Genomic DNA, 19,558 nt, shown 5'->3' with positions numbered 1-19,558 from the left:
TGTATTGATGATGTGCATTATATACATGTACTTTGGATGTAAGATCCTAGGCATGTTCGTTTGAGATACTTAAAATGTATGCACACATGACTAATTTGGCATATATAAAGAATATATGTATCTTTTTTTTTAAACATACATTTAGGCATAATAATTATGGCTCTACCCACATGTAGATAATATGGTCTAAATACTGCAGTATTACTATATTTATATACTATAGTATTCACTGTAGTGTTTTTGCTGACATGAATGTAGTATACTATTTGTATTTGTATTTATTATGGAGCCCCATTGGCAGCAGCTACTCTTCCTGGGGTCCAGCAAAATGAAGGCACTTCATACTACTTTAAAAACATACCAATACATTCAACATTACAATACATTCACAGACTGAGCCCTCAGGCCCTTACTCCACCACTACCACATATATACAGTACAAAATGAATGTGTGCGTGCGTAACAACTATACACACGTCTCTAAGAAGAGGGAACGCAACACCCTGCTACAACTCAACTCCCCGGGAAGTGAAAAGAGGTATGAACTGTAGGTGCGAGAAAAAACAACAAAGGCAGAATTTACCGTTTACTAGGATTTATTTCCTACACGGTAATATGGGGAAACGGGGCTGGACGGAACCAAAGGAAAGAAAGTAAATATCAAAGCTCCCCCTCTATCTAACCTGCCTACCCACTTAACTTACTTTACTTAGCACCACCTGGTGCCCTAACCAAAATACAGGGGGTGGTCCGCCCAGGTCTTAACTAGTGTGCCTAGACAGTGAATATACTACAGGTATATGTATGCCCGCGGGCCTCTTGCCTAAGCACTCCCAAAGTGCCTTCTCCTTCCCCCCTGGGAACAAATGAAACACAACAAACAATTTCAATAATCAAAACAGTGTGTCCTATAACATATAACAGACATAACCAATCAGCTCCCTCAGCAACAACTTACATAGTACATACCAAATCTCTTTGAGAAACAACCAACACTTTATCAAAATCAAATTCTCCCCCCAAAAATTCTCTCTCTAATCTCTCCAAAATATTCAAAAATCTTCTCTCCTCCTGAACAGAACACTGGCTTTTATACAGCTTCAGGAGTCTAATTGGATACAGCTGCATCTTGACGAGGGGGCGGGGTCAGCTCTCTAATCATCCATTAGCCATTGAGTCGACCAATCAGCTGGTTGGGGAGGCTTCCAGGAAGCCATCTCCTGAAACACACACACTAAAATACAACACAGAAACTGGGGAATGTAACAATAGTGCATATATGTATGTGTGTGTGTGTGTGTGTGTGTGTGTGTGTGTGTGTGTGTGTGTGTGTGTGTGTGTGTGTGTGTGTGTGTGTGTGTGTGTGTGTGTGTGTGTGTGTGTGTGTGTGTGTGTGTGGTTTTTAAATCTAATGTTACTTCTTGCATGAGTTACTTGATGTGGAATAGAGTTCCATGTAGTCATGGCTCTATGCAGTACTGTGTGCCTTCCATAGTCTGTTCTGGACTTAGGGACTGTGAAGAGACCTCTGGTGGCATGTCTTTTGGGGTATGCATTGGTGTCCGAGCTGTGTGCCAGTAGTTCAAACAGACAGCTCGGTGCATTCAACATGTCAATACCTCTCATAAATACAAGCAGTGATGAGGTCAATCTCTCCTCCACTTTGAGCCAGGAGAGATTGACGTGCATATCATTAATATTAGCTCTCTGTGTACATCCAAGGGCCAGCCATGCTGCCCTGTTCTGAACCAATTGCAATTTTCCTAAGTTATTTTTTTGTGGCACCTGACCACACGTCTGAACAGCAGTCTAGGTGCGACAAAACTAGGGCCTTTAGGACCTGCCTTGTTGATAGTGCTGTCAAGAAGGTAGAGCAGCGCCTTATCATGGACGTACTTCTCTCCATCTTAGCTACTGTTGTGTCAATATGTTTTGACCATGACAGTTTACAATCCAGGGTAACGGCAAGCAGTTTAGTCACCTCAACTTGCTCAATTTCCACATTATTTATTACAAGATTTAGTTGAGGTTTAGGGTTTAGTGAATAATTTGTCCCAAATACAAGCTTTTAGTTTTAGAAAAATTTAGGACTAACTTATTCCTTGCCGCCCACTCTGAGATGAACTGCAACTTTTTGTTAAGTGTTGCAGTCATTTCCGTTGCTGTAGTAGCTGACATGTATAGCGTTGAGTCATCCGCACACATAGGCACTCTGGCTTTCCTCATAGCCAGTGGCAATTAATTAGGAAAGATTGAAAAAAGTAATGGGCCTAGACTATAGTATTCACTGCAGTGTTTTTGGACTTTACTGTACTATTCACTGTAGTGTTTACGCGGACATGACTGAAGTAACACCTGCTGAATAGGGTTAGCTAAAATGGCACAACTACCAGACTACACCAGTTACTGTTTAATGAGCGAGAACACCTCAACCAGAACATAAGACAGGTTTGTGACAGGCCACCTATTGATTTGGGTCAACAGTTCTGAGCAACGCAGCAGACTAACAGAATTGTATTACAATTGTAACATCTAAACGTTAGACAGGTTCTATGCCAACTAAAGGGAAACAGTATAGAGGCAGATATAAAGAACAAGCAACGTTTTTTAAAGCTTAGAGGATTACAGTGCATTCAGAAAGTATTCAAATCAAATCAAATCCAATTTCATTGGTCACATACACATGGTTAGCAGATGTTAATGTGAGTGTAGAGAAATGCTTGTGCTTCTAGTTCCGACAGTGCAGTAATATCTAACAAGTAATCTAAGAAATTCACAACGACTACCTAATACACACAAATGTAAAGGGATGAATAACTATTCAGACTCCTTCACTTTTTGCACATTTAGTTTTTTCTTCTAATCAATCTACCCACAACACCCCACAATGACAAAGCAAAAACAGGTTTTAATGCATTTTTGCAAATTTATAAAAAATGAAATATCACATTTACATAAGTATTCAGACCCTTTACTCAGTACTGTAAAAAAAAAAGAAGGAAATATCAGACCCTTTACTCAGTACTTTGTTGAAGCACCTTTGGCAGCGATTACAGCCTCGAGTCTTCTTGGGTATGACGCTACAAGCTTGGCACACCTGTATTTGAAGAGTTTATCCTATTCTTCTCTGCAGATCCTCTCAAGCTCTGTCAGGTTGGGTGGGGCGTGTCACCGCACAGCTATTTTCAGGTTTCTCCAGAGATGTTCGATCGGGTTCAAGTCCGGGCTCTGGCTGGGCCACTTAAGAACAATCAGAGACTTCTCCCGAAGCCACTCCTGCGTTGTTTTGGCTGTGTGCTTAGGGTCGTTGTCCTGTTGGAAGGTGAACCTTCGCCCCAGTCTGAGTTCCTGAGTGCTCTGGAGTAGGTTTTCATAAAGGATCTCTCTGTACTTTGCTCCGTTCATCTTTCCCTCCATTCTGACTAGTATCCCAGTCCCTCCCGCTGAAAAATATTCCCACAACAGGATGCTAACACCACCATGCTTCACCATAGGGATGTTGCTAGGTTTCCTCCAGACATGACGCTTGGCATTCAGGCCAAAGAGTTCAATCTTGGTTTTATCAGACCAGAGAATCTTGTTGCTCATGATCTGAGAGTCCTTTAGGAGCGTTTTGGCAAACTCCAAGGGGGCTGTCATGTGCCTTTTACTGAGGAGTGGCTTCCTTCTGGCCACTCTACCATAAAGGCCTGATTGGTGGAGTGCTGCAGAGATGGTTGCCCTTCTGGAAGGTTCTCCCATCTCCACAGAGAATCTCTGGAGCTCTGTCAGAGTGACCATCGGTTTCTTGGTCACCTCCCTAACTAAGGCCCTTCTCCCCTGATTGCTCAGTTTGGCCGGGCGGCCAGCTCTCGGAAGATTCTTGGTGGTTCCAAACTTCTTCCATTTAAGAATGATGGAGGGAACTGTGTTCTTGGGAACCTTCAATGCTGCAGTAATTTTTTAGTTCCCTTTAGTACACAATCCTGTCTCGGAGCTTTACGGGCAATTCCTTTGACCTCATGGCTTGGTTTTTGCTCTGACAAACACTGTCAACTGTGGGACCTTACACTGCTGCTCCCGAGTGGCGCAGCTGTCTAAGGCACTGCATCTCAGTGCAAGAGGCATCACTACAGTCCTTGGTTCGAATACATGCTGTATCACATCTGGCCATGATTGGGAGTCCCATGGGTCGGAGCACAATTGGGACTGTTCGTCTATCCTAAATAGTAGTACAATAAACATATTAGGGGAATAGATTACATTATATATATTGACAAATTTGCCCTATTTACCCCATATAGGGACGCATGTATCCCCACAAGGAATCAACCCCAGTCTGTATGACACTTCAATATATTGTCTGTTGTTCATTAATTTGCGTGGTGTCATCAGAGTCAAAAGTTTGGACACACCTACTAATTTCTACATTGTAGGATAATAGGGAAGACATCAAATATAGAAAATAACACATATGAAATCATGTAGTAACCAAAAAAGTGTAAAACAAATATAAATATATGTTATATTTGAGATTCTTCAAAGTAGACACCCTTTGACTTGATGACAGCTTTGTACACTCTTGGCATTCTCTCAACCAGCTTCATGAGGAATGCTTTTCCAACTGTCTTGAAGGAGTTCCCACATATGCTGAACACTTGTTGGCTGCTTTTCCTTTACTTCACTTTTCCTTCACTTCACGTCCAATTCATCCCAAACCATCTCAATTGGGTTGAGGTCGGGTGATTGTGGAGGCCAGGTCATCTGATGCAGCACTCCATCACTCTCCATGTTAAAATATCCTTTACACCAGGGGTGTCAAACTCATTTTCACCGAGGGCCACATCAGCATAATGGCTGTCCTCAAAGGGCCAGATGTAACTTATAAATGTAATCGAATGTAATGTAAAATAAATGTAACTCCTCCTTAATGTTAAATAACTCATTATTTATTATAACTTATTCAAGTGACAATTACAGTTGCATAGAAAATATATGTTTGCTTGTAGCTCTAACATAAATCCTTTTAAATTTTGTCAGCTTATGAAAACCCACATAACTCCATTAATGAAGGATCAAACTGTCCAAGTGAATAAAGAAAAATAACATAAAACTTAGCTGCAAAGAACATGTATGACACATGTAGCATTTTACAAAAAAAGGCTGCACACAGCCGTGCACCCAACTGATGGTTTGATGACAATTTGTCTGCATACACACATAAACCTGCAAACATTAAATAATTACTACAGCAGCTACACATAAATAATATGTAATCAACTAAAAATACCAAAATAAAGGTTGACTCAGTTCACAACTATATTGGTCAAGTTTTTCGGTTAGTCTTTGATGAGGAGATGCTGCCTGTCCTTGAACACACCAAGTGGATTCTCTCTCTACTATCGATTGATCATGTTCTGAAAATGATAAACACAAAACAAAATGCAAGCACAATCATTAAATTGCACACAGTTTAACTGTTCTTCTTCTTGGTTGAATTACATTTTATTATATTTTAATTAAGTTTAAAAAAAAATGCTTGCCTGTGTGTTTTCTGACCAGATGTCTGACACCGTTTTCCCGTTACCAGTGTGTCAATGTCTGGTTTTAGGTCCTGTGCTGAGGCAATGAGTAGAACAGCATGGAGGTTGTCATCCGTGAGGCGTGATCTGTGCTTGTTTTTGTTCAGATTCATTATGGAAAAAAACTGTTCGCACAGATAGGTGCTCCCAAACATGGACAGAACACGGGCAGCATGAAGTCGAAGCTGTGGCATCAAACCAGGAGGCAGCAGACGGTAAAAGTCCTGGATTGTAGCATCCTGAAACTTTGCTCTCAGGCCACTGTCGCTTTGAAGCTCAATTAGCTCCATCTGAAGGTGTTGGGGTGCAGTGCAGACATCGGTGGTGAAAGGATTGGCAAAGATGTCAAAGCCAGACTGTTGTGCTCTGAAGTCAGAGAAGCGCCGATCAAACTCAGTCTTTAACCAGCTCAGTTTGGTAGCCAACTGAGCACATGAAAAAGTCTCGGGAAATGAGGCTGACATGCTCTGACAAACAGGAAAGTGAACAAGATTGTCCTGTTTCACTTGCCACATCCATAAGTCCAATTTACGCTGGAAAGCCGTGATCGTGTCGGACATCTGCGTGATGACTTGTTTGCGTCCCTGCAGCTTCTGATTCAGCTGGGCGAGATGGTCGGTTATGTCACACAACACAGCAAAGTCACACATCCACTTTGGATCTGATAGTTCAGACATGAGTTTTCCTTTACTCTGCATAAAAAGAGCAATGTCTTTCCTGAGCTCGAAAAATCGCTTGAGGACTTTGCTCCTACTCAGCCACCGCACTTCTGTATGGTACAGCACATCCCCGTGTTCCGAGCCCATCTCCAGCAAAAACTGCTGGAACTGACGGTGATTCAGGCCACGCGCCCGAATGAAGTTCACTGTTTTCATGACTGTGGTCACAATGTCCTCCATCCCCAGCACCTTCCCACACAAAGCTTCTTGATGGATAATGCAATGATACGTTATCAAAGGCGTGTGACAGTTCATTTTTTGCATTTTCCCCTTCATTAGTCCAACCAAGCCCACTTTTCCTCCACACATTGCCGGTGCACCGTCTGTAGTTAATCCTACCAAGTTTTCCCACTGCAATGCATTTTTACTTACGGACTTCTCTACCGCATCAAAAATGTTCTGTCCCGTCGTGGTCCCATGCATTGCAGCCACATCCAACAGCTCCTCAGTGATAGAGAGGTCCGACTTTACGCCTCTAATAAAAATTGATAACTGCGCTGTGTCCGTGTTATCTGTGCTTTCATCAACAGCTAATGAAAAAGCTGTGTAGCTGCGTGTCTCCTCGGCCAGCTGTGTTGTAAGATTTTCTGCTAGTTCCTTCACTCGGTCGACGATGGTGTTTCTTGATAAACTGACATTTTTAAAAGTCTGTAACTGGTCGGGACACACCTGCTCACAGACCTTCAGCATGCACTGCTTCAAAAACGCTCCCTCTGAAAAAGACTTGGAAGCGTGGGCGATTTCTTCAGCCACAATGAAGCTAGCTTTCACCGCGGCCTCGTTTTTGGCTGTGGATTTCATGAACAAACTCTGCTGCGACCGCAGTTTGCCTTTTAATTCTTGGGCAATTTGTTGCTTTTCTTGAAGGCTAGCTTTAGCGTACTTAGCTCCGTGTTTGGTGTCAAAATGTCGACGCAGATTGTACTCTTTGACAACCGACACCGCCTCGTAACACAAAAGACATACCGGTCTTTCTCCTTGAAGCGCAAACAAGTATTCGCCTTCCCATCTTTCTTGAAACAGTCTTCCGTCTGCATCAACTTTTCTCTTTCTGGACATTTTGGGATCATTATTTATATCTCAATTCCACTCGTTGGCATGGACACTGCCGTGGCTAGCGTAGTCGAAAGGCATTGTGGGAATGTAGTTTTTGGTCAAAGCACGCTCTTAATTTATTTTTTGGTATTTATTTTTAGACACTCAAAACTTTTAAGCTCTCGCGGGCCACATAAAATGACCTGGCGGGCCACATCTGGCCCGCGGGCCTTGAGTTTGACACATGTGCTTTACACTGTCTGGAGATGTGTTTTGGGTCATTGTCCTGTTGAAAAACAAATGATAGTCCCACTAAGCGCAAACCAAATGGGATGGCGTATCGCTGCAGAATGCTGTGGCAACCATGCTGGTTAAGTGTGACTAAAAATTCTGAATAAATCACAATTGGCCCAGCGTCGTCCAGGTTTGGCCGGGTAGGACGTCATTGTAAATAAGAATTTGTTCTTAACTGACTTGCCTAGTTAAATAAAGGTTACATTTATAAAAAAATATAGACAGCTGTGTGCCTTTCCAAATCATGTCCAATCAATTGAATTTACCACAGGTGGACTCCAATCAAGTTGTAGAAACATCTCAAGGATGATCAATGGAAACAGGATGAGCTCAACTTTGAGTATTGTGTGTAGCTTGATGAGAAAAAATAAATAATTGGACACAAATAATAATCCACATATACAAGAGTACACCAAAATGACTTAGATCGGTTACTTCCACTAGATAGCTTTCTGAAATTCAACAGGGCTTTCACAGAGATTCAGCTGACCAAGATGACAAAATGACAAAAACGGTGACAAACAATACTATGTAGCCACTGATAAATTAACCTGATATAGCTTCGGCCTACCATGCTGCACGCTATTGCACCCCCTTTCTACTGTATACCAGTCATGTCTGTCAAGCACTATAGTGAATACTATAGACATAGTATACTGCAGTCATGCCCGCAAAAACACTACAGTGAATACTATAGTAAAGTCCGCAAAAACACTACAATGAATAATATTGGATATAAATATAGTAATACTAGTATTTAGACCATAATATACTGTAGTATTTTTTCATGTGGGTTAGTTGTAAATGTGTAACATGTTTGACGGTTGTACTAGCACATCAATGGAAATGCATTTTAAACTTTTTGTTATTCTCAACAAATTCCAAAATGCATTGTGTCCACATTTGTGACCGACCACCTTGATTCGGTCTTATGTAGCAACATATGAAATTGTATTTTTTTATTTATTTTTTACATTGGATAGAAGTATAGACTCAGAGCTAGAAAGTTGTATATCATACACTGCACTGCAGTTGAGGAACAATGGGAAAGTAATTATGCTTTGAAAGTTGATACATTTGTAACCCCATTTTTGAGAAAATGTCCCTTGATTGAATTGGTACACCTACTGGAGAGCTCTTCTTTGTCTACACCCATTTAGCATCGTTCACACCCTCTTAAGCCTTAGCTCCACCCATCTCTTTAAGGATTCACGTGAGACCATGTGCTAAACTGAGTGAGTAGTTTAGTAAACAACCAAAGATTTCAAGACTAAAAGTGGTAAAAGTAGTAGCGTACAATAAGGAAAAACTCCAGTTAAAAATACAATTTATCTAGTCCTTGGCCTATATCCTAATCTGACTTTGGTGCAGGTCATGTTGTTCTTCACATTACCGTTTCTGCTAAACACACACTATATCAAATAAAAATCTATGTAATCACCTCCAGATACACCACACACACCTAATCTGGTGAAGTGGAGTCTTGTTTAGACATGTAGCTAGCTAGCTAAACAATGAACCGGCATAATACCACCTCATACTACTACCGATACAAAAATTGTCATAGCTGTAGTATGACTCTGCAGGTAGTTAAAGAGCTAACAAACTAGGTTCAATGTTAGCTAGCTAAAATTAGGCTATAACTAGCAATGCAAATGGATTTCTGAATCAATTAGATCATACATGTAACATTAGCTAGGGAGCTAGCTAGCTAACAGTACGTTTTAACTTGCAATGAAAACAACTTTCTGACTAAATTAGAAACTTTTAATATCTGAAAATGTAGCTTGACTCTTACCCATATACATGGATGAACGCTTCACGGCAGACTGGAAACGTTGAACTCTGTTTTGTTTGTAGCTACATCTTGTTTGGCCAGCATTGTGCCAAGTCACTCCGGTTCACACTGACCGTGGCGTGTGCAGAAAGTAGCCCATCACTTTTTCCTACTGATGTGTCGATAGAAATTCAGGGAATCAATGTTGTTGAGAAAAGTAGCAAAACCTTTGTAGTTCTCGATGGCTAATGTTATATATTTCACAAACGGCGCGGTAGAAAGGACTCTTAACACATACTGAGCAGCTCACGTTATAGACAGAAGCATGAGCAGTCCATCCATTATCTCAGCCAATCATGGCTTTTTATTTTTTATTTTTTATTTTTCAGGTAAGAACAAATTCTTATTTACAATGACGGCCTACCAAAAGGCAAAAGGCCTCCTGCGGGGACGGGGGCCTGGGATTAAAAATAAATACAATATAAATATAGGACAAAGCACACATCACAATAAGAGAGACACCACAACACTACATAAAGAGAGACCTAAGGCAACAACATAGCACGGCAGCAACACATGACCCACACAGCATGGTAGCAACACAACATAACAACAACTTGGTAGCAACACAACATGGTAGCAGCACAAAACATGGTACAAACTTTATTGGGCACAGACAACAGCACAAAGGGCAAGAAGGTAGAGACAACAACACATCACACAAAGCAGCCACAACTGTCAGTAAGAGTGTCCATGATTGAGTCTTTGAATGAAGAGATTGAGATAAAACTGTCCAGTTTGAGTGTTTGTTGCAGCTCGTTCCAGTCGATAGCTGCAGCGAACTGAAAAGACGAGCGACCCAGGGATGTGTGTGCTTTGGGGACTTTAACAGAATGTGACTGGCAGAACGAGTGTTGTATGTGGAGAATGAGGGCTGCAGTAGATATCTCAGAAAGGGGGGAGTGAGGCCTAAGAGGGATTTTATAAATAAGCATCAACCAGTGGGTCTTGCAACGGGTATACAGAGATGACCAGTTTACAGAGGAGTATAGAGTACAGTGATGTGTCCTATAAGGAGCATTGGTGGCAAATCTGATGGCCGAATGGTAAAGAACATCTAGCCGCTCGAGAGCACCCTTACCTGCTGATCTTGGAATTGTGTCTCCGTAATCTAGCATGGGTAGGATGGTCATCTGAATCAGGGTTAGTTTGGCAGCTGGGGTGAAAGAGGAGCAATTGCGAAAGAGGGAACCAAGTCCAGATTTAACTTTGGCCTGCAGCTTTGATATGTGCTGAAAGAAGGACAGTGCACCGTCTAGTCATACTCCCAAGTACGTGTATGAGGTAACTACCTCAAGCTCTAAACCCTCAGAGGTATTAATAACACCTGTGGGAAGAGGGGCATTCTTCCTACAAAACCACATGACCTTTGTTTTGGAGGTGTTCAGAACATGGTTAAGGGTAGAGAAAGCTTGTTGGACACTAAGAAAGCTTTGTTGTAGAGTCTTTAACATAAAATCTGGGGAGGTGCCAGCTGAGTATAAGTATCATCTGCATATAAATGGATGAGAGAGCTTCCTACTGCCTGAGCTATGTTGTTGATGTAAATTGAGAAGAGCATGGAGCCTAGGATCGAGCCTTGGGATACTCCCTTGGTGACAGGCAGTGGCTGAGACAGCAGATTTTCTGACTTTATACACTGCACTCTTTGAGAGAGGCTAGCGGGAAAGTTCCTGTCTTTTTCCGTGGCTAAACCGACTAGGCTCGTAATTTAACAATTTGACTCGTATACATGAAAGTTCACATGCTCCAGAAGGCATTTCTGCCTGATAAAAAATGTATGTTTACGTTCAAATGTCTCCTGTGAAGTAGTTCGACATACGCCTAGTTTCCTGAAACAAGTCACGTTTATGATTGATTTCATTGGACTATTTAAAAACAATACAATCAAGTATAGTATTGGAGTATTCTACGCTACAATATAAAAGCACAACACGATTGAGGGGGAACCTCTGAGAGAATCCCGGCATGAACTCCTCAAGGACAGCACATTCAAATCAAAACAGCATCGACAAAGCTAGCAGTAAAGGGATCTAGCAGTCCAATCCATCAAAATAATCTAAAGTAAGCACGACTCCATTTTGTTGCTTCCAGCCTACAAACAGAAACTAAAACAACAAGCTCCCTCGCTCAGGTCTGTTCAACGCTGGTCCGACCAATCTGATTCCACGCTTCAAGACTGCTTCGATCACACTGATTGGAATATGTTCCGCATTGCGTCCAACAACAACATTGACGAATATGCTGATTCGGTGAGCGAATTCATTAGAAAGTGCATTGACGATATCGTACCCACAGCAACGATTAAAACATTCCCAAACCAGAAACCGTGGATTGACGGCAGCATTCGCGTGAAACTGAAAGCGCGAACCACTGCTTTTAACCAGAGCAAGGTGACCGGAAACATGACCGAATACAAACAGTGTAGCTATTCTCTCCGCAAGGCAATCAAACTAGCTAAGTCCCAGTACAGAGACAAAATTGAGTCGCAATTCAACAGCTCAGACACAAGAGGTATGTGGCAGGGTCTACAGTCAATCACGGATTACAAAAAGAAAACCAGCCCCGTCGCGGACCAGGATGTCTTGCTCCCAGACAGGCTTAATAAATTTTTGGTCGCTTTGAGGACAATACAGTGCCACTGACACGGCCCGCTACCAAAACCTGCGGGCTCTCCTTCACTGCAGCCGAGGTGAGTAAAACATTTAAACGTGTTAACCCTCGCAAGGCTGCAGGCCCAGACTGCATTCCCAGCCGCGTCCTCAGAGCATGCGCAGACCAGCTGGCTGGTGTGTTTACGGACATATTCAATCAATCCTTATCCCAGTCTGCTGTTCCCACATGCTTCAAGAGGGCAACCATTGTTCCTGTTCCCAAGAAAGCTAAGGTAACTGAGCTAAACGACTACCGCCCCATAGCACTCACTTCCGTCATCATGAAGTGCTTTGAGAGACTAGTCAAGGACCATATCACCTCCACCCTACCGGACACCCTAGACCCACTCCAATTTGCTTACCGACCCAATAGGTCCACAGACGACGCAATCGCAACCACACTGCACACTGCCCTAACCCATCTGGACAAGAGGAATACCTATGTGAGAATGCTGTTCATCGACTACAGCTCAGCATTTAACACCATAGTACCCTCCAAACTCGTCATCAAGCTCGAGACCCTGGGTCCCGACCCCGCCCTGTGCAACTGGGTCCTGGACTTCCTGTCGGGCCGCCCCCAGGTGGTGAGGGTAGGTAACAACATCTCCACCCCGCTGATCCTCAACACTGGGGCCCCACAAGGGTGCGTTCTGAGCCCTCTCCTGTACTCCCTGTTCACCCACGACTGCGTGGCCATGCACGCCTCCAACTCAATCATCAAGTTTGCGGATGACACTACAGTGGTAGGCTTGATTACCAACAACGACGAGACGGCCTACAGGGAGGAGGTGAGGGCCCTCGGAGTGTGGTGTCAGGAAAATAACCTCACACTCAACATCAACAAAACAAAGGAAATGATTGTGGACTTCAGGAAACAGCAGAGGGAGCACCTCCCTATCTACATTGACGGGTCAGTAGTGGAGAAGGTGGAAAGTTTTAAGTTCCTCGGTGTACACATCACGAACAAACTGAATTGGTCCACCCACACAGACAGCGTTGTGAAGAAGGCGCAGCAGCGCCTCTTCAACCTCAGGAGGCTGAAGAAATTCGGCTTGTCACCAAAAGCACTCACAAACTTCTACAGATGCACAATCGAGAGCATCCTGTCGGGCTGTATCACCGCCTGGTACGGCAACTGCTCCGCCCACAACCGTAAGGCTCTCCAGAGGGTAGTGAGGTCTGCACAACGCATCACCGGGGGCAAACTACCTGCCCTCCAGGACACCTACACCACCCGATGTCACAGCAAGGCTATTAAGATCATCAAGGATAACAACCACCCGAGCCACTGCCTGTTCCCCCCGCTATCATCCAGAAGGCGAGGTCAGTGCAGGTGCATCAAAGCAGGGACCGAGAGACTGAAAAACAGCTTCTATCTCAAGGCCATCAGACTGTTAAACAGCCACCACTAACATTTAGCGGCCCTCTGCCAACATACTGACTCAACTCCAGCCACTTTAATAATGGGAATTGATGGAAATTATGTAAAAATGTACCACTAGCCACTTTAAACAATGCCACTTAATATAATGTTTACATACCCTACATTACTCATCTCATATGTATATGTATATACTGTACTCTATATCATCTACTGCATCTTGCCATCTTTATGTAATACATGTATCACTAGCCACTTTAAACTATGCCACTTTATGTTTACATACCCTACATTACTCATCTCATATGTATATACTGTACTCTATACCATCTGCTGCATCTTGCCTATGCCGTTCTGTACCATCACTCATTCATATATCTTTATGTACATATTCTTTATCCCTGTACACTTGTGTGTATAAGGTAGTAGTTGTGGAATTGTTAGGTTAGATTACTTGTTGGTTATTACTGCATTGTCGGAACTAGAAGCACAAGCATTTCGCTACACTCGCATTAACATCTGCTAACCATGTGTGTGTGACAAATAAAATTTGATTTGATTTGATTTATGTGATCGAGAGATACTACAGTGTGTAGTATAGTATTCTACAGTATACTTGTAACGGGTGTCCTCCTCCTCTACAGACGAAGAGGAGGAGTAGGGATTTGACCAAAACGCAGCGTATGTGGAATCCATAATGATTTATTTACAGACGAAAACGAAAACACGAAAAAACACTTGAATAAACTACAAAACAAATAAACGATGTAGACAGACCTGACTTGAGAACTTACAAAATAGACGAAGAACGCACGAACAGGAACAGACTACATACATGAACGAACAAACCGAAACAGTCCCGTGTGGTGCAACATACACAGACACGGAAGACAATCACCCACAAACAAACAGTGTGAACAGCCAACCTATATATGGTTCTCAATCAGAGGAAAACTTCAAAGACATGTCCCTGATTGAGAACCATATAAGGCTAATTACAAGTGACCTAAACATAGAAACACAAAACATAGAATGCCCACCCCAACTCACGCCCTGACCAACTAAACACATACAAAATTAACATAAAACAGGTCAGGAACGTGACAATACTACAGAATTCTACAGCATTGTACAGTAAGTACTATAGTATTCTATAGTAAACTGTAGTATTTTTTATGTGAGTATATTGTAGGAAAAAGCTGTTTCAGGTGCCCCCTCTAAAATAATGGGTGCACGATGGCCCTGTACGTAGCCTAGGCTAGTGTACCAAACTAACACAAAGAGCCCACAAAGCTGTAGTACTAATTTTGGCTTTCTAAAGGGATTCAACCATAATGTATAGGCAACGTAAAATGATTCATATTGCCTACAAAAGATGTGAAATGCAAGTGACGCAGGCGCTACATTCATCAGTGCGCCTACTAGGTAAAGCATGTCGCCATACTGTAGCTGCGCTCTTGCCCCTGCCCTGTCTGTAGAGTCCTTTGTATGAATTGCGAGCAAACAGGCAATCCTACCGTGCCCCATTCGCTTGCAGATGACTGTAGCCGCTGGATAGAAACAACTACTGTCGCTGCAAATGCATCTGTCAGAAAGAGAAAGACGCGCAATAACTTCTTCAACAATCGAGTGAGAGCCTACAGCTTTCAAAGTTACACCGTTTTACCTTCGTTTACCAAGTCCGTCGTTGATAGTGCGACGTACGTTGATAATGTAAGTTTTTTTCTTTCTTCTGTAAAACCGCGAACGCATGTGAGAGCATCACAGTTTGCCATTTTTAGCCTCCAACCGTAGACTTTTGCCAAGTTCGAGCATCGGTCTTTATAGTACCTTCAACTTTTGAGGACTCAAAAGTAGACGCCGGAGTGGAAAAGCTTGTGTGGAGATTGATGTTTTACTGAAATGGACGTGAGAGTATATCCACCTCCACCACAGTCTTTATCAGCAACAGATTCTTCCCGATTGGGACCATTGCTGTATCCTGATTCCCCGTACTGCAATAAGGTGAGTCGCATCTGGACTAGGCTATAGGAATATAGTCTATTTGTTTAATGTCGTACAATGTGTTATGGATATGCATAAAAACGCTCTTCAGAAAGTGGATGTTACGCACTGCCCTGAAAAAAAGTACTTTATGTCCATCCATTTGATATCAATGACAACAGGAACAAACATTCATGCATAAAATGTCTAGTTATTTCATGTCATATAAATATTTATTTATTTACCCATAGCTTAATTGTGCATTGTTGGCAGTGTGTATAGCTGGTGATGAACGCAGCGCTATCAATATCAGTGAAGTTTCTTCCAAAGCGCTCAACTGAGTTTTTATCTAATTTAATGACACAAAAGAGTACATTTTTCTGTCATTGCGTCACTTACAGAATTTAGGATAGAATAGAATAATCATCACAAACATGACGTATATTGAATGCAATCCTCTACCTCTGGTTATGTGGAGTAATTGTGCCTCTATTACGCACTGTAACTCAACCCTTTTCTTGTTCATACACATGTACTTTCACTATAATAAAATCATTGTAATTTACTGTCTGCTTTCAAACCCTCAGTTTAAAACGACTTTCACATTTAGGTTGTCTGAACAGGTCCTTTTCCGCATAATGATACTGTGCTGTGTGTGTGTGTGTGTGTGTGTGTTTGTGTGTGTGTGTGTGTTTGAGTGTGTGCTGCTGTGTATATGTGTGTGAGGGAGAGAGAGCGAGCATAAGCGAATGGGGGTAGGGATTTTGAAGGGAGGGAGGGGTAGAGTGGGGTTTGGGGGTTGTACTATTTCTATGCCTTTTGATTCACTGCTCTGTCTTTTTTATATAAGATCTCTGAAGTCTCTGCAGGGAAAATAGAGAGAGAAAGAGGGTGAAAGAGAGAGAGAGAGATGGAGTAGGGGCATGTGTCCTATAGATATCATCTAAAAGATTAAATTGTACTGCTTGAGCATGTCCATGCGGTATAAACACTATCCTAGATTTTCCATTTTAGCGTTCAGTGTAATGAGATGGCGGGTGGGGGGTTCATATAGGATGAGAGAGAGGAGAGAGAGAGGGGAGAGAGCGAGAGAACGAGTAAGAGAAAGAGAGAAAAGAAGAGAAAAAGAGAGGAGTGTGCTAAAACCAGAGAGAGAGAGAGAGAAAAGCGCGAGAGAATCAGAGAGAGAACGAGAAAGAAAAAGAGAGTGTGCTGGAGAGAGAGAGAGAGAGAGAGAACGAGAGAGAGAACGAGAAAGAGATAGAAATGTGTGTGGTAGAGGTAGAGAGAGAAGCCCTAGCGCAAACACATGTGATTGTGAGAAGGGAGCGAGGTATTTCCAGTGCAAACAGACAGAGATGGCCTGTGTGCTGCTGTACGATGTCTCTGTATGTGCAATTACCCAGTGATAGAGCCAGTTCTATACCGACTTCACTGTTATCTACAACATTAGTTCCCAAACTTTTTATAGTCCGGTACCCCTTCAAACATTCAACCTCCAGCTGCGTACCCCCTCTAGCACCAGGTTCTTTCTATATTTATAGCAGGGCATCACTGTTGTGACTGCTGCTCTGTCTAGGCAGAGGTTCTGTTCACCTCTAGTTTCATTCAAAAGCATGAGTTGATTCAGGCCCATTTCTCCCGAGCTGACAAGGTAAAAATCTGTCGTTCTGCCTCAGAGCAAGGCAGTTAACCCACTGTTCCCCGGGCGCTGTCGATTAAGGCAGCCCCCTGCTCTTCTCTGATTCAAAGGGGTTGGGTTAAATGCGGACGACACATTTCAGTTGAAGGCATTCAGTTGTACAACTGACTAGGTATCCCCCCTTTCCCCCCTTTCTTTAGAGTAGATTGGCTGTTTGGCCAGACATTCTGTCCGACTCCATCATCTCCAATGTTATTCATGAACAGCTCATGATCACTTGCCATTTAGCCAAGTTGATGCAAAGTCATTTAGAAACCTGTTTAGAGTGGTACAAAATATGATTTCATGTTATGATGATGATCTTTTACTGTAGTAACATCAAATGTTGGTTGCTATGGCAGATGGGGTTGATTGGTCTTATTTTGTGGAATTGCAGAAAGAGGGAATGACATTTCCAAGCTTTTATTGATGGCTGGGTATCTTTTGATTTTGTGACAGTTTTCATTGATTTAGAGATGGTTGAAGAAATGACAAGGCTTCACGTAACAGTCTTCAACGTGCCTTGGATGCATACATTTTGCTTATTGGTTCTAATCGAAGATGATACATCTGATATGTCAGTTCTGTATTCTTGTCATGGACTTTACTCTGTTGTATAGACACTGTGGTGTCTTTGTCTCTGTAGGTGTGTGTGTGTGTGTGTGTGTGTCACAGTTCTGTATGTGAGTGACTGTGTGTGTGATTGTCATCTGTCTGTATGTGTTTGTGTACGTTTGTCTTAGCCTCAGGCATTTTTAATTTAGTGCAAATTACTGAGCTCTTTGGTGGTCCTGGATCTCTGAGGGGCTCTGGGAAGTCGACCCCGACATTAATACCCTGTCCTTTGTGTTTACTAACCAAGCACACGCAGCAGCTCAGACCTGGGTTCAAATACTATTTGAAATCTTTGAGCGTTTGCTCTAGTCTGCTTGGAGTGCCAGATGGGCGGGGTTTACAGTTTTGGGACTATTTTATTGGTCCATTAAGCCAGACAAGCTCAATCAAGCACAGGTATAAGGTATTTAAAATGATTTAAGTAGTATTTGAACCCAGGTTTGCACAGCACAGGGCCAAGAGCAGGCAGGCAACACAGCAGCACAGCAGTTAGGCTCCCGGTCAGGCTCATCCACAGAGAGCTGGCTCAAGTTTTGAATATTATCAACATTACTCATCTATATTTCCATTTTTGGTATTGACATTTGATACTACTGTACATGCACATTCATGATCCTAGCAACAAAGATAACTTTGAGCTTCTAGTCCTTGTCAAGTATAGTCATCTTAGTAATATAACTTACTGATTGATGTAGGACAATAGTTCCAGACCTACTTGCTTAACTTGCTATGTTACTCACTATACATCACTGTGTCAGCAGTGGTCTCTGATTTAATGAAGTAATACTACATTAACATTCCAGGGTTTTTCCTGGCTCAAAAAAGGGCTTCGGTGGTGCCTCAGTTTCCTATGCAGGAAAAACCCAACATTTTATTTATACTTACAGCACTGTTCTGGATGTGTTGAGAGGAGCAGGAATGTAAACCTGACTACATACCTAGATATCAATCTCTTTTTTTATTTTCACTACTTCAAAAGCAACACTGTAAATCTGAATCCAGATCCCAACTAAGATACATTTACTGTACAACATGGATACAAGCACAATATGTCCCTGTCGTCTTCTGTGAACAGTAACTTGCTTTATGCATGCTTTGAGATTCATAAGCATGTTATAAAGCTTTCGAAGCCTGCTATGAACCTGTATTAAGGCTTCATAAGCTGTGGAATTACACTGAGGGATATCTACAGGGTTGTGGCTAGAGTCAACAGCTTATGTCAACAAGATACTCTAGTGGGTTGGATCAACATACTGTAGATAGATTGTCCACACAGTGTGGAAATATGCCTTTGGCTTCGTTCAATGACATTAGCTACATTATGTTTCCCTTAACTTTTCCAGTGATTTTTTTGTCAGCATTTAAAGAGTTTGCATAGAAAATAGATGCGACAAAGTTTCCATGTAACTCTTTTGCGTCGATAAAAACAGCTGGACGTAATGTCATACCTAAAACAAAGACTTTTTCTCAAAAACCTACAGTGTGGAATAAAAAATTAGGAGCTGAAGTGTTTCCATTACAATTTAGACAAATTGCGCATTAATAAATTGGCGACAGCCTCTATGCCCTCCCACCTATCTGTTTCACGTCTCAGGTATACCCTGCGAAAGCCAGCATGTAGGCTAGAATGCAACGCCATGGTGAAACTTACACTCCTGTAGATCTGAAATAATTGGATGGTGAAACTTGCCTGCCAACCAGAAAAGCAAGCCGCCGAAGCAATTCTTGAAAGTCAGGACAATCCTCGTCCTGCAAAGAAACATAATTTGTATGGTTGAACATTTTTATTTTGCAAGCA

At 42.3% G+C, this 19,558-nt stretch overlaps 2 protein-coding genes across 3 annotated transcripts in view; one reads left to right on the top strand and one right to left on the bottom strand.

Moving 5' to 3' along the window:
- Positions 1-4,906: 4,906 nt before the first annotated feature.
- On the bottom strand, positions 4,907-7,579 carry LOC129814226 (general transcription factor II-I repeat domain-containing protein 2B-like). The gene is made up of 2 exons (XM_055867202.1): positions 5,523-7,579; positions 4,907-5,396 (listed from the first exon to the last, which is right to left on the bottom strand). The coding sequence occupies exons 1-2, from the start codon at positions 7,337-7,339 to the stop codon at positions 5,390-5,392; spliced, it is 1,824 nt and encodes a 607-aa protein (XP_055723177.1). The 5' UTR covers positions 7,340-7,579; the 3' UTR covers positions 4,907-5,389.
- Positions 7,580-14,903: 7,324 nt separating this feature from the next.
- The window catches only part of LOC129814227 (thymocyte selection-associated high mobility group box protein TOX-like), a 58,154-nt gene continuing 53,499 nt past the window's right edge, over positions 14,904-19,558 (top strand). Inside the window, exon 1 of one of the 2 annotated variants that reach the window (XM_055867204.1) lies at positions 14,904-15,485. In XM_055867204.1, coding sequence (XP_055723179.1) covers positions 15,384-15,485 — 102 coding nt within the window. In that variant the 5' untranslated portion in view covers positions 14,904-15,383. The remainder of the gene's footprint in view (positions 15,486-19,558) is intronic. The other variant, XM_055867203.1, reaches the window with a different exon arrangement.

Source organism: Salvelinus fontinalis, chromosome 17 (genome assembly GCF_029448725.1).
Source record: "Salvelinus fontinalis isolate EN_2023a chromosome 17, ASM2944872v1, whole genome shotgun sequence".
NCBI classification, from domain to species: domain Eukaryota; kingdom Metazoa; phylum Chordata; class Actinopteri; order Salmoniformes; family Salmonidae; genus Salvelinus; species Salvelinus fontinalis.
The sequence above is the reverse complement of the archived record's forward strand: the minus strand, read 5'-3'. Positions and strand labels throughout refer to the sequence as shown.

Excerpts from the sequence above, each read along its gene's own strand:
- LOC129814226 (XM_055867202.1), bottom strand. The coding sequence starts at position 7,339 with ATGTCCAGAAAGAGAAAAGTTGATGCAGACGGAAGACTGTTTCAAGAA.